Genomic DNA, 16,632 nt, shown 5'->3' on the forward strand with positions numbered 1-16,632 from the left:
TAAATTAAGCTTGTGTATACAGAATGACAAGCACTTTTAAAACACACATCAAAATAGTTACATTATAAACCTAAAACTGAACAATCTTTCAAAACATTCCATTATAAAAACAGCATGTGTATCCACACTTGTTTTAATAAATGAAAGATCTTTTAAGTGTGTAACTTTACTTTATTGTCCACCAGCTTCCCTTCATCAGGCTTACATTAACATGCAGAGTTTTACAGTCTAGGATCCTGTATCTTTAGCAAGTGTTACCAGATACCCTTCAGGAATTTCCAGCCTTTCACTGACCATGCAAGGGAGGTTATTCCTCTGTAATTTGCAAGTCTTCATCCACATGTTCTTTTGTTGGGCTGTTCTTGGTATAACCCATGTTTGGAGCCAACTAGGCAATAACCTTGCAGCAACCTTAAATTTCTCCTCTTGCAGAGAAGCAGCAATTCCTCTCTTGTTGTTTCCATCCTCCCTTACCATAGAGCATGAGTTGAGAAAACCTCTGTAGGAATGTCATTTCAGGATCTTGTGCTCACTGCACAGAGATTGTGATCATAGGTTAGCATGATTAGATTGATCAGTAAATTGAACTGTGCATCTAAGGGCTTAGTTCCCACTTTAACACCACAGAAAAAGTACAAGTCTAGCAAAAGTTGCTGCTTCATCAGTTTACTGGTTAGTCTTTCAATCGCCTCTACTCTTATACATATACAACATCTTAAGGTAATTGCATTTATCTATATTGGGTAGTTGCTCCTTTCTAATGTGCAAAGAGAAGGCCAGTCTTTTTTCCAGCAGAGGGCAATGTCTATGAATTTAGATATGCTAATTATTTTAACTCCTCTCATAAGGTCAGGAAAACAACATCCACAAGAACAAGAGACATTTTAAATGTAGTCCAAGTATGCAAACACTTTTTACTTCATAAATGCAGCGAATAAGGGGTATACAGCAACTGTCCACAGAAACTTGTTCTTTTGTAACCTCTTTTTAAAAGATTCAACGGAGTACACAGGCAGACCTCCTTCTGGTCTATAAAGTATGTGCAGATAATATTTTCAGGCTCATGCCCTGTCAAGTGTCTGTACAGGAATAAAAAGATGGTGCACATTTCTATAGAATTTGATGAGTGACTAACAATTGGAGACTCGGTTGTCTGGCTTGGGCTTTCCCAGAATTCCCTGGCAACATAACATCTTGTTTTCCCCACCCTTTTTTTAAATATGAAAATGAGAGCTATAACCCTAGTTGGTCAATCTCAAGGCACCATCCTGTCCTTCACCTCAACGCTGAAGAACTGAATGAACCAAGACACCCCTAATGTATATCCACATTTGTTAGTATGTTTCAATTAAATGCATCATGTTGCTTTTTAGAAAATCTTCCATGGTCCACTTGTTTGAAAATGCAACGCATTTAAAAGTCAAGTTCTGCAGTAAAACTGATTTGTATTAAAAAGAAAAAACTCTGGCTTGAAAAAAGTAATAAAACTATTGTGGTTGTCTTTGAATTTTACTTTACTGATTTGTTTCTTATGGATTCAGATTCTGGTTAGGTTTATCTATTACGATTCTTTGCTCATTAGGTCAACATATTAAAGACAGCTATGAGGAGCTTGGGCTGGAAGGTAAATAGCAACCAATGGTCAAGTAAAAAAAAAACGGAGGCTTATTGCAGTGGTAGCTGGAAGATTACCAAGCTTGACAGAGAGATAAAAACAGTGGCAAAAGTTAAAGCTCACATATAGGAGGAGCTCAATGAGGTCATGGGCATTACTTCTCAAAAAGTTTCAAAAAAAGGTTGGGGCAAACTTTTTAATGACTTAGAAAGAAAGTGCAGAATGTCAACTGGACTGAAGTACACTCCACTGTGGATATTATTGGGATATGTACAAAGGACTTTGAGGAATTTTTAAAGTTGCTGGACAATTTCTTCCAAAGAATGGAGTCAGGGCAGGAAGCATTATTTCATTTTTATTTCATGTTCACATTAGTTAGGATTTTTACATTTGAATTTTTATTGCTTTAATATATATTTGTAATTTTATTTTTTCTTTATCTGTTTGCATCACACTTGACCTGGACTTTTGCTTGGAATGGTGCTATATAAAATTATGAATAATTTTTTCTGGAGGTGGATCCATTTAAATCACTACATTAGTTTAAAAACTCTGAAGAGGCCAGTCTTGATGAATGGATCACATCTGGCAGAAATGCTGAAAATTATGGATCATTTTAATTAATAAAATATCAAAATCAATTAAACAATCAAGTGTCTTTTCTCCAGTTTTCTTTTTTCCTTATTGTAACACTACAATACTTGTTTTGAATACATAATGTTTAATAATTATTAATTCTTTAGAACCAGTTGATCTCTTGCTCTTAGTTTTAACTATTTTACAGATCTAATTATATGTTATGTATAAACACCCAGCAGTCTTTTTTTCAATAATAGTCCATAGAAAAATAGATTATCAACTTTTTTACCTGAAGAGTGCACACAAACACTAGAATTGCTGGTTAAAAGATAATAGTGATGTTATTGTATACTGTATTATCTGTTAATAGAGAAAAGTACTATTTTTCATGTGGGTGTTTAGAATAAATTGCAGCATGAAATATAGCAGCTGTTTTTCAGTAAATCTCGAGAAAAGAGCTGAGCAGTGCCGGCACTTGGGCTTGTAGACGAAAACAGAATCCCAAGAATCAACAAAATTTGGCTAACTAGCCCCGCATAATCAGGCCGCTTTTTAAATGATTTTTAAGCACAGAGGAAAAAATAAACATTTGAAAAATTTGTAATTTAATAAACCACCAAGAAAAGTAACATTGCAACAATGCACGCTACGAACCAACATATAATTGTTCGTGACTGAAAACTGGAGGAGCGCCGTCGCGCTTTCTCCTTCCAAAGCGGGGACGGGTTGAACGGCGCCGCTCAGTATGCACTGCCCGCTTATGTGCCCGCCCCAACTCCCTACCTGAGTCGCTTTCGTCTGTGTACAGTCCACACGCACCTGTGAGTCACGTTGACTGTTAATTTTCCAAACACCGCCTCAGTCGGTTTCCATGTTGATTTTTCATTGTTCTTTGCGGTTCCGGCTGCTTTTTTTTATATATCATCCACCAAGTCACTCGACCATGGGGGGCTTTCCAAAGGGCAGGGACGTAAACAGTGCAAGCGTATGACCTGCACGTACTGGGAATTTCTTGTTCGTGGAAGCCACGGTCTCCATCACGAATTGGGTTCAACGGCTTCCCCGCGCCGGGTAGACACACGTTGATCCATTCAGTGTAGCGCGCGTGCAGTACTGGACATACAAGTGCATCACAGACCTGTTAATGCTCAATCTCACGTGGCTGAGAGCCACTTGTCCCTCTAAGAATTTGGACGCCGACCGCTGTTGGGTCGTGTAACTATTTAGCAGGCGGAGTCTCGCTCGCTTTGAAATAACCAGCCAAATCGCTCCACCAACTAAGAACTGCCATGCACCACCACCCACAGAATCGAGAAAGAGCTGTCAATCCTGTCCGTGTCCGGGCCGGGTGAGGTTTCCTGAATTGAGTCAAATGAAGCGAAAGGCTCCACACCTGGTGGTGCCCTTCCGTCAATTCCTTTAAGTTTCAGCTTTGTAACCATACTCCCCCCTGAACCCAAAGACTTTGGTTACCCGGTTGGCTGCCCGGCGGGTCATGGGAATGACGCAGCCGGATCACCCGTTGCGGGGCCTGCATTGGTGAAGCAGGTGAGACGGTAATGAAGCAGAGGCACAGGGCTTATTGGTTTTTAAAGACTGCTTCCTTCATTGGGTTTTAACCAATGCACGGAACGAACCAACACTGGCTGCCTTTCTATATATAATCCACCAAGACACCCGACCACGGTGGGAGGGGGGTTTGAAAAAAGTGCAGGAGTATCTAAGAAGACGCATGTTTGTCGCGGATGCGAATTGCTGTATGTAGCATGTAAAACAGTTTGCTATGGTGCACGCAGTCGTGCGTCGTAACCAAAAGCTCATTTTTTAAAGACTGCTCACTTCATTGTGTTTTAACCTCACTTGTAAAGGAACGCTTTAAGGATCCCATGGGATACCCTGCAAACAGTTTTACACGCCGCATATGGCGATTCACCTCCACGAGAAACATGCCTCTATTAGCAGTCAACGTGGGTCGGAGCTGCATGTGACCTCTACGACAGACGAATATAAATGACGCCGGTTTTTCTGTGTCGTTGCGTCCGAGTTGGTGGGTGTGGCTCTGTGAGTTGTCGTTGTATCCACTGGTCTTGGAGTTGGTGGGCGTGGCTCCTTCCTGCGTGCGCCATAGATGTCTCACTTGTCGGCAGCTTAGTGAATCCACGCCCCTTCCGACGTGCTTTCCATGGTCGTCTTGCCTTAGTGAATTCTATATATAGATAGGCCCATAGATCTAGGCTGTGGTGCTGCTGTACCTCAAACTGAAACAGTATACTCCGGGACCGTGGGCTCATTTGCATCGAGTTCACACATACTGTATATGTGCATCTTACAATCTGCATTTACACATAATGAAAGGTGCTGTTGGAATGGTCAAGAAGACTTGAAGAAAAAGTAACTAGTACTAAATAGTAACAAGTACTTCAACTCTTCATCCATCCTTTTACTTAATCAAATTTAATTTAGCATTTTTTCTATGAAATGTGCAATACTGTTATAATTGCTATCTTTGTCACAATGTACTCTGTATAGTCTTGTGAGTCAGTTTCCTATGATTTCAGGGATAGAAACAGTCAGTGAGAAGTTCTGCATCCTGGCTTGATCCAAATTCTAAACAATGACTAGCTACTCGGCTACATCAGGCAGAACTGTGAAAGGAGAAAAATGTATTGTTCTGGTTGCCCAGTGTCATGCTAGCCATGAAACTATTGTCACTAACAGTTACTGTACTTTGCAAAAGCATTCAGACCCTTTACAGTTCTCTACCTTTACTGAATAATCAGTGCTCCGTTGATGTGTTTTTTTATTTGGTTTTTTTTTGTGACTTTCAATTCAAAGCACTGAAACTTAATTTTTTTTCTCTTGTTCAATGAGAAACAAAACTCTGCTATTTTGTAAGTGTTAAATTCCTGTGATATAGAAATTGGTTCAAAACAATTGAAGAATTGAATCCAGCCTATTGGAGCAGTAAGTCGGCAATGGTATTCACTTCATCCTTAACATGCTCTCTAAAATTGTTTGTTTCTTTTTTTTATACATATTGGGTTGGGATTCACGTCTCCCTGCTGATAACTTCAGCCTTTTTATTTAATCCACGGCTTCTCGGCGGTTTTATTGTTTGTTTATTATGATTATAGTTATTGTGTAGGTATTTTAGACTTACTTTACATTGTTCAGGTACCCCCATTAATATGTCTATCGAGGTGATCACCATCGATCAAAGAACTGTCACTTACCGAGTGGTTTCCATGCCCTCAGATGGCACCTGCCTTTTCCATTCTTTGTGTTACATATTGCACGGCCATATCAGGCTCACTCTTGATATCCGGAGGAACATTGTGTCTTATGTATTGAACGACTGAGACGGGTTCAAGGTTGGACTGATGACGGTACAGGAGATAATTATATTACACAGGAGCACTATAAGAGTGAAATGCTTAAGCCCTTCATCTATGGTTCTGCATGTGAGTTGATGGCTGCCGCTGAATTGTTCGGTTGTCTCTTTCAAGTGAACAACAGGAGGGCCAAACTGACAACGTGGTATACAAAGAGATCCTTAACAAATAATTATTGGTATAATTTCTCTCAGTTTGAAAAAGGTTTACTTTTCTTCTTAATAAAAATTTTAAGGCAGTACTTTGCCACTGCGAAGCACGGGTATTTTGCTAGTTCTTTAATAAACTATATAAAAAAACCCACAATGGCTTCGCTGCCTCCTTTAAAACCTAAACATTTATAGGCTAGGCTGCTAAAAAGTAGCCTGTTTTGTGTTTTCAATCAACTAAGCACATATATTATTCCAATTACAAATATAAGAGTCTGAGTCATTCTTACCGTAAATTGTCTGAGTTGGAGTCAAAGGTTTTATGTACAGATTCTATATTCCTGCATATATGGCATGTACATACATATAGCAGTAAAAAACAAACCACACTAATAAGAGCGCTTTTAGGTAAAATGCCTAATCTGATTTATTAATTATAAAACTAAATCGGTCACAAAAACTCAGATATAACTAAAAAGCCTTGCTAAATAAATGACTGCAGTAGTTAACAACATGCTAATACATATAAATATGAACTTTTACATGCCTGACCTTATTAAAGCTAACTGAGGTGGACAGTGATGTAAGCTGTTTGTCCATGCCAAATAACTAAGAGACCGATTTTGTTGAAATGTGGCACACTTGTATTTCAAGAAAATTTGATGAGACTAGGTGTGCACAATATTGGCAAAAAAATGATATCTCTATTTCTGGGGACTTTGACAAAACTATAATTAGACAATGTTTTGCATCGTTTAAAAATGTGTTTGTGAAAGTCTTAAGTCCATGGTAGATCAATAATATGATATTATTTGAAGCTTACTAATAAGATTAATAGAAACAACAGTTGAAGGAAAACCTGAAGTAAAATAACACAAAAACATTAAAATCACTAGTCAAAGTATTATGGAAATCAAACGGTGCAAGTATGAGTAAACCATTTCAAAGTGGCCGATTAGGATTTACACACAAAAATTGCACTAAGACCAACAAAACCATTATAAGGAGAGCATTTTAAACAGATGCTTACCGTTAATGTAAACAAGATATGAATCCAAATGGAATAAAATGCTAATCACAATTGAAATAAAGGGCATGGACATTACAGTGTGGATAAACTGCTGTAATGTAGGGTAAATTGTGCAGTACACAAGAAAGAACAAAAATCTAACATACTGTACTATAGTGTAAAAATCCGAAATTCTGTCTCAAACTGTACAGGAAAAAAAGCTATAGCACTTGTAAACCGGTTCTGTCATATACTGCACAAAGATACAAAAAAAACCCTATAACATTTTTAAATAAATTGCTACCTTCAGGTTCTGTCCAATATTACACAAAGATATCAGAAAAAATGTAAACAAATGTAAAATTCTATTGAGGAAACTTCAAGTTGTATGACAGAAGAACCTGTCTATCCACAGCATCTGGCTTCAGAGCAGCATGGTTACATGTTACATTTCCCCAAACAAAGTTCTCTCAGAAGGGGTTGAGGCTTGAGGCAGGGATGCACAGGTACTTTTTTGCAAGTTTCCCCAATTTAGGGAAAAGTACTTCTTGTGTTTCCTGCCACTCAAGTGGATTTACATCACTGTCCATCTCAGGTATCAAGTAGCTCTTGATCTCTTTTTCAGTGGCAGTGTGTATTGTGTACTGACTCGCCTTCTCTGAATTCCTGTGTGTGTGTCCCTCCTTTGTGTCATCTCAGTGGGATGAGGGGACAGGGATCTTCACGAGTGTTTTGAATAATGAAAGAAAAAAAATGTGCTCCGTAATCAAGGAACACCCCCAACCAAAATGGTTTGTGAAATAAAACATTGGCTTCTTATGGAAATAATAATAAAATAATAATAATTAAAAATATAAAAAAAAAATGTTTGAACTGGACCCTGTACTAGATTAATTTCATTTCACAGAAGTGTCTTTAACGGTAAACGATTTCTAACATAGTTTGCACATTTCATGAAAATTACTACAGCCAGACATGCTCAAGCAAAGAAGAAATTAATTACATGAGTTGTGTTCGTTTTTTAAATGCATGTAATATTAATTGCCAATTGCAGATTGTCACACTGTGTGTGTGAGAGAAAGTGATCCCTGTGATGGATTAGCCTGTCCAGGCCTTTTTTCAGCCTTTTGGTCGATCTTTGTGAGAACCTTTTGGCCTTTACAACCCTGAAATGAATTGAGAAAATATTAGAACTACTTCGCTCAGTCCATTGAAGACTACAGACGCTGTGCAGTCCTCGAATGGATCTGAATGTTGTGCCATGCATACTTCTGTAACTTATTTCTTTTGTTAAAAAAAAAAAAAGTGTCTGTTTTGGGGTTCTTTTCCTTGTCTTTGGTGGGAGCCACAGCATAGTGATCTGTTTCTTCTGTTTTGAGTTTAGCTGGACAAAACATGTGTCTGCTTTTTCATGCACAGACCAGTTCCACAAATGTTAGGTTCTCAATTTACTCCACTTTCTTTAAGTTGAAAGCTGATAGTTTAGATCTTTTCTCTCCTAAACAGTCCCCTAATAGGTTTCCAATTTGCAAAAAACTACAGGCACTTTCTTGGTGTTGTATTTCTTTACACTATGTAGTAGTTTCCCAAACCTTTTTTGGCAGCATAGTTGACAATGCATGTACAATTATTTCCACAGACTAGACAAGTTTTTAAATAAATAAATACAAATTTAAAACAAAATTACCTTATCAAAGTAATGGATATGATGGAAACAATGGACTTGTTTCTTTGACAGCAGATAGTCCTATTGAGGGCTATTATTGAATACTGACATCTCCAGTGTGTTGATCACATCTACTCAGCCCCTTAATTTTTGTTGTTTATATCAGTCATTGTGAAATATAGGTTTTAGGAAATCTTGTTGCAAAAGCACCCAAAAAAGGATAGAGGTGAGGTTGTATTTATATAAAAAAAATATAACCAAAGTCTTCCATTTGCATATTTAAGAAACATGGTTCTATGGTTGCACTGTAAAAGACAACTTGTTGGATGTATTAAAGAATGCATTACCGATTCACTCATTCCCAATCCTTAGCTCTTTTGCCTGATGGGAACTATCTTTCACAAAGTGCACAAAAGAAGTGACATACTAACTGGGCAACAATTGTCTTTGTTTCATTTACTCCAAAATTCCAGCTTAGCCTTGAATGAAAATATTTTGCTGGCCATTTTCAAAACAGTTACCATTTTTCCCCTGCATTACAAGGTTAAGCTCATTTAATGAGCTAAACATATCGCACGTGCTACTTTCACTGAACAAGTCTGGTAACTGAAATAAACCTCTAGAGGAATGGTTTATATAACACAAGCACAAGAGCCAAGGCAGCAGAACTTGATAACCCATCAAAATTTTGATGGCAGATTCTTGTACTCTTTATCCATATCTTTACAAAGCTTTCCAAAAAAATCGGGAATGTGCTTCCCTCGACTTTCTCATATACTGAGATAGTTCAGATGACCTTGTCCTCCATTTCCGGTTGTGCAATATTTCTCAAATATCATAGTCTTTGTTTCTCATCAAAACTAACTGATAATATCGATACACAATTGTTTATCTCTATTTATAATCAAACTTTATATTAAAATAATATTTTCACACTTAGGGAGGTCAAAAATGATGGTGGAATTTTTTCATGATTACATATGCATTACCTAGATTACATGTGAAAAGAGTTAGTCACCTAAAAACATAGAAAAGTGTTAGTATTATATAATATTTGTTGCAATAAATTGCTATAGGTAAAACTGCATTTAGCTACATTTAATTATGATAATGATTGTAGAAATTAAAAAAATAATAAAAAATATATATATATATATATATATATATATATATATATATATATATATATATATATATATATATATATATATATATATATATATATATATATATATATATATATATATATATATATATATATAAATAATTATGTACAGTATTACCAGAAACATGAAGGGGACGTAGCAGCTTATTGTTCCCATTACATCTTTATATTTACATGGCATGTTCAATTTGTTTTATGCGTTATTGTTAAATTGATGATGTATAAATTTTAATTAAATTAATAATACTTATTGAAAGACTATGCATTATATTGAATACAGTTTTTAATATTGTGTACACATTTATATTTCTGTGAATAATTAAATTACTCAACCAGAAGTTGTATTTTATTTTTCTCAAATTTCATATCTATTTGCTTTTTATCATTAGTACTAGGGTGTTGTACCGTGTTAGATATTATGAATGTAGTGAAAAGTCAAGCAAAATGACACCTTTTATTGGCTAACTAAAAAGATTACAATATGCACGCTTTTGAGGCAACTCGGGCCCCTTCTTCAGGCAAGATGTAATCATTATCATTATAAATACCTATACAAAATTTGAATCATCTATCTGTAATTATAACCATAGTTTGTGAAAGTATTCAGTTAAAGTACCACTTCTGCTTGCCGGAAGTAGCCCATTAGTTGTTAGGATTCCTTTATTTTTGATATAAAACAGGTATATAAAATCTCATGTTTTTGAATTATCATGTTTACACACAGACAAACATCATTTCAAGAACTGTATTTTCGTACTGAGGAAGGTCTGAAACATCAAGATTCTTTAAAATGTCATGGTCGAATTTTTTCACGATTCCTATACTTTCTCTATACTATATACACGAGAAAGTAAAAATAGGAATTCTGTGCACATACTTTTACAAAGTTGATTTGAACCACATCTTTCAGTAGGTGCTATTCAGATTTGGGACAGTTTTCTGCATGCAAACATTTCTCGGTTTAACACAATGCATAAATTCACAAAAGGTGGTACTGTACTGTAGGAATTTTTTATGTAGAAGGAGTGGGAGATGAGACGTGGTCAAGTTAAAAACAAAGCAAAGGTCAAAACCAGGAGTCGAGAATGGTATTCAAAGCCCCCAACACTAAAACAAAAATCAAAGTTATTGTTAAAAGTACAATTCTAATGCATGGAATCACTATAAGTCACACTTAATGCAATTTTTTTATCCAAATCATGGATGATTCAGGAATTCACGCTGTGGCCTTTATACTGTTGAACTGTTGTTGCACATCATGTGAGTCAGATGAATCATGGGAAACACTGCCATAGCAACAAAACATGCGAAAAAGCCTGAAAATTGTGGTGCCCAAGATGAAAACAAACTGGAATCAAAAATAATGATACAACAATATTTTTTTTTAACGGAAGCTGTCTAGCACAAAATAAATAACAAAACTGAACTCTTTGGTTAACAAAAGGAAAAATTACATAAGTGACAATCAATCACAGCAACCATTTCTCACATTAGAGATCAAACCAGATGTCCATTCACTCAGAGTCGCAGCCTCTTCTGGGCAAACTCATACAGAAAATGACCAGCCTAATTTACCCAATATATAACCATTCATTGCTTTAAAATTGATGGACACTATTGTATTTGTTAGCAGTGACAGTGCACACCACATCTTCACGCAAACTATCTTGAAAGACTTATTTGCCATAATATACCTTGCTATTCATATCTGTTGATTCGTCAACCTAATTGGTGTTAACAGCGTTAATTATTGCTTCTTTCCAGCATCTGAGCTCCAGGGTCTTTGTTTATACTGCCACTTCTGTGAGTCACAGTGTTGTAAGAAAGGGGGAGTTACTTGCTTACTAGATGCCTCCAATGTCTTTTACAGTAGTTAGGATTAATTCCTCTCCATTTTGAATATATTTTTTTGATTTAGCCAGCAATTCCTTCAGCACAGCATTAATAATTGGAGTGCTGGATTTAAGAGTTTCTCCAAGGGTCCCTTGATTTGCTTATTTGCTTTGCAAAAGTTTTTTTTTAATATTACTTTCTTGATAAGTTGGGGTGGTTTGACTCCATATGTGAAAGAGGTATGAATGATTTAACTGCTTCATTGGAATATTCTTCACCACATACAATGCACAGGGGATTTCGTGATAGTGGGATCCCTGCCATTTTAAATCCATAGTTTATGTAAGAATTGCCCTTTTTTATATATAGAGTAAATGGTTGTAAAGGATTTATCCTTTTCACTGGAATTTTGTGTTGATGCTGAAGGCTTTCTTTGTTTCTTGCTCATTTTAAGACTATCACTGGGCATACAAAAAGGCCATTTACTAATACTGAAATGAGATGACTGTCATAAAACTGTACAAAACAGGAAATAAAATAATTATGTTTGTACCTGTGTAACAATAACAACAACCACACTCCCCTTTAGTACCAGATAAAGAAAATATTCAAATAATCAGTCCTTACATTTCCACATTGGCTATATGTTTTGTCTTGATGGAACTCCGTGGCTTCACTGCCATAATGCCGAGGATGGCAGTGCCCCAAAATAATCCGATTTTCAGATCAGTCACTTTAGACGTCACCAATCGAGCAATTTTGAGGGAAAACTGAGTGATTTGTAGATTAGCGGCTGATTGATCAGAACATCATTTCTGTCAAGCTTTGTTACTTCGCTACTTTAATTCTGATTATTTAAACTGTTTGACATCAAAACTGTTTTTCATTGGCATAAGTAGAACTTGGCTTTAATCACACCTCATCATGTTTTGCACTATGATATGCTTTTTTGTAGTATACTCTCAGATTACTGGCTGAAACTCTGCACATGTTGCATCTGAATCCTTTTTCAATTACCTTTTTCTAAGTGATTTTTTCCAGGATTGTTTGGTTGGTTATATCTGTCATAGTGTCATGTATACAATACAGTAGTGTGAAAAACTATTTGCCCCCTTCCTGATTTCTTATTCTTTTGATGTTTGTCACACAAAATGTTTCTGATCATCAAACACATTTAACCATTAGTCAAATATAACACAAAATGCAGTTTTTAAATGATGGTTTTTATTATTTAGGGGAAAAAAAATCCAAACATGCAAAAGAATAAGAAATCAGGAAGGGGGCAAATAATTTTTCAACCACTGTATATACAAGTTCAGTGTGGTTACTGTTACAAATACACTCATGATAACAATTCTGAGGTCCACTACTGTGGCACATTCATGGCCCCCATAGTTTTTTGCCTGATCTGTCTTTAAATTATTCTCTCTCTCTCTCATAAACACACACACACATTCCATTCATATTTGCACACTTGTTTAAATAGGGTTACCTGCATGTATATAGTGGTCATATTGTATAATTTTGTTTATTGACCAGCGTAAATTAAGATCTCCTCCTACTAACATGTAGCACACAGTTTCCTAAAATACAGGTAATTAAACCTTTTTATGTGCATAATACTATCTATCTAATACATTAAATATGTTCTTTACATCAAGGACACATAAAAATAAAGGTAGTATAAAGACACTGATCAGACTGAAATTGTTAAGATTTGTGTTACATACGAAATCATGTGGATATATTTGTTACCAAGGATACAGTCTTGGCATATGAGCAGTTGAATCTGACACATTTTCACTTCCTACTGAAACATTAGATGAATGCTTAGTCAAATAGAAGTCACAGATGTGGAAATATATTAATTTGTTTCACATTCCTAAAGGAGAAAGGTTAGTTGGCTGCTTCCCATTTCTTACACTCTGTCATTGCTACTAAAAAACCATTGGCTTAATTAGATTTAAACATACCAACATGCCAGTAAGCATAGATATTTTTGGACATATATTGCCATATTAAGTTGTTGGCTATAGGCAGTAGAAATTAACAACTGTATAAAATCAACTAAGGAGTCATGGGTGCTGTAGCATAATTGTAAACAATGAAACAGCTCTCACAAAGTCGCTTCTAGTCTGATTTTTATAATGAGCCTAATTTTATTATTGTGATTTCATTTCAGATCAAATTTTGACACTAAGTAGCAATGGCATCCTAAGCAATTTACAATGTGCCGTGACTAAATCAGAGTGAAAAGATGCTACCTTATATAGGAAAGCTTTGGTACAAATGGATTACTTAAAAGCACAAGGAGTGCTAAAATATTGGTTGGTACACAATGCTATTTGTCTCTTTAAAATATGTAAAATAATTAGGGTGCCTAATCAAAATTTTATAGTCAAAGTAAATTAGCTTTCATGTCAGAATTAAAAAAAAAAAAAAAAAAATCAAATGAAGTGCCATTCATAACCAGAAAGCCTCTGCATGGATTGTTACAACCTGCTGTACTATTATGACTCTGTTCTCTTAGTAATTTTCTGAAGCTAGACCTTGATAACTCTGTTTTGGCTTTGCCTTTAGAAATTATTCTATGACTTTGGATTTTTTTTTCATATCTTGTTTTGCAAATTAATTAAAGTGCATTTATGACATTTTTGTCACATATCTGCTTGAGTAACTATCCAGTGCCAAAGTGAAATGAAAAAAATAAGAAATTAAAAAAAACACGTTTTATATTGAAACTTAAGTCTTTATCCCATTTATGGAATGCAGCCCAGTCCATTGGAGGGCCAGTCATTCACATACCCATAATTGGAATCCTTTAGGGACCAATTTGGACTTTAGCTTACATGCTGTATGTGATGCTTTTTTTGGGGGTTGGATGACTTGGGTAGATGTGTGGAGAATGTGTTAGCAACATGCAACATGGACAGCAAATGGGTGTGACACCCAAGATACTCAATCTGTGAGACACCAGAATTAATCCCTGTGTTACACCACCATTGCCTTCTATTGGTTCCAGTTTCCAGAGTGGAGTTTTTGTGGTCAGCATCAAATAAGATCCCACAACTGGCAGTTAATAAAAATGGTCTCTGTATATCAAAATAGAATTATATCTTCTTGTTTGTTGAATGCTTCCGGTGGACATACTCCAGTCTCCTATTAGGAAATTGACAAAATACAGAGCATACCTTTTTTTCCCCATATCAAGTAATTGCTTCATGTTTTACTGCAAACATATAACCAAAATTACAACATTTCAGAACATGACTGAAATAAATATTTGATTGGTCCAGTCATATCTAAGGCCTGAATCAAATTTAAAATCTGCAGAAATTCTTGAGGACTGTGCCTCATAGATATTTCCCAGTCAGTTTAACAGAACCTAAACAAAGCTGCAAGGAAGAATTTGTGAATAACCTAAAATCTAAATCCAGATGCATAAAGCTCAGAATGTCTCATCCAAAAAGTCTTAAAGGTATAATTGCTGTCAGATATTGGCTGTGGGGAATGGAGGAGGTTGTGATTTCCAAAAGCAAAAAAAATATTTTTATACAGTTTTTTGTATTATCAAAATAAAGGAAGGAAAAATGAATATTATAACATTGCAATAAAACCTGTGATATCTATTCTGCTTGGATAAATACATATTTCTGATGTTCAAAAGATAAATAGTTAATAACTGATTTTCAGTGAAGTGCATCATTTAATGTCTTTCTGGAAACCCCAACAATTTCCAATATAAATCTACCCTCTGGTTTGTTTTATTATTCCAACAAATACAGTAAACTAGGCAGCATTTTCACCTTTATTTGGGACTTAACTATAAAAAGGTGTCTGACTCAAATAAAAACACTTAGGGAAGGTGTAGTTAAGAGAATGCCCTGCAGAGCAGGAGCTGAATCTTACTCTCCCCTATTCTTGATGTACCAATGGCTAGCCTTTTTTTAAATAACCATTTAAAAATATAAAGATCAGGCCATTGAGTGTAAATGCGCTCCGGTTTGCTGAAGTGTGCAGCTGGAGTCCATGTCTTTTCTGCATTGCTCTAAGCCGGAAACATGGAATACCACTAATGGACGATGCACATGCAGAACATTTTTGTCTGTCATATTTACAAAGTAGAACACTATTGATATAACTATTTGAAAGATATAATGATCACATTTTTAAAAATTAAACATTTTATTGTCAGTTTAGTTTATTCAGGTGTTGTCATTTTTTTCCCTGAACTTTCACTAGTTTTGTGGCACTGCAAGAACTGTATTACAAATGCACAGAAGATCAGAAGATAGCAGAAGCCTTACAAATTGTACTGCACTGCTCTTGCATCAGTGAAAAGAACCCTTTACTCAAATTAATTTTATCGCTTCCTGCTAGAGACATACAGTTAAAAATGTAAGCCTGATTAAAGACTACTAGACATGTTAATCATATACTTTGTGATCTGAGATTTTAGCGGTAACATGTTGCTAGTGTCAGGCTGTAAAAAGAGGCTATACTTATTTTGTCTTGCTAAATACAAGAGGTTTCTCCCCCCACTGTAATTGTGTGTAAGAAAGAGTGGATAGCGCATTTGAAAGTTAACTTATAATTCTTCTAATTTTTTTTTTCTTAAGGTAAAAACACACAAACAACAAATGCAGGAAAATGATAGCTATGGAACAGGGGATAGTGGAGGAGTGGTTATCAGAGTTCAAGGTAATGTACTGGTTCTTTTCTAAACCTTTTCACAATAATAAACTAAAGTTTTTCAGAAAATGTCTCAGATGTCAAATTTTGTAGAGTGAATGTGTAAAACTTCTGTGTATTCTCTGAACATTTTTCCCTGCACTACAATGTAGGGTGTACTCCAGTTCCTTGAAACAACAGCAAGACTGGCTTCCTACACAGGGCTGGCTCCAGTCTATCACAAAGATTTACACACACCTATGGTCTCTTATGTTCATTTTAACTCAGTCAGTATAACATGGACCTTTTTGGGATATGCAAGGAAAGTAAAGTTTCCAGTGAAAACCCACATTAATATGAGCCTCGCACAACATAACAGGGCCTTCTATTGAACCCATATCCACGAAGCTATGAAGCTTTTGCAACCAGCGTGCTATCTTGCTAACCCATGTAGTTATTAGTTTGCCTTTATTTTAACTGTATCTGTCACAGTGAGCCGCATCACAAAGCTCTTTACTGGGCATTCAGTAAATTTTATGTTGCCAGATCAATT

General features: G+C 35.7%; 1 protein-coding gene across 5 annotated transcripts in view; it reads left to right on the forward strand.

Annotated features, from left to right (window-relative positions):
- fam126a (family with sequence similarity 126 member A) overlaps positions 1 to 16,632 on the forward strand; it is a 128,549-nt gene that overhangs the window by 49,016 nt on the left and 62,901 nt on the right. For all 5 annotated transcript variants that reach the window (XM_039737701.1, XM_039737699.1, XM_039737698.1 and 2 more), the window contains one exon: positions 16,028 to 16,109. In XM_039737701.1, coding sequence (XP_039593635.1) covers positions 16,059 to 16,109 — 51 coding nt within the window. In that variant the 5' untranslated portion in view covers positions 16,028 to 16,058. The remainder of the gene's footprint in view (positions 1 to 16,027; positions 16,110 to 16,632) is intronic.

The sequence above is a fragment of the Polypterus senegalus genome, chromosome 15 (genome assembly GCF_016835505.1).
Source record: "Polypterus senegalus isolate Bchr_013 chromosome 15, ASM1683550v1, whole genome shotgun sequence".
In the NCBI taxonomy this organism is placed as follows: domain Eukaryota; kingdom Metazoa; phylum Chordata; class Cladistia; order Polypteriformes; family Polypteridae; genus Polypterus; species Polypterus senegalus.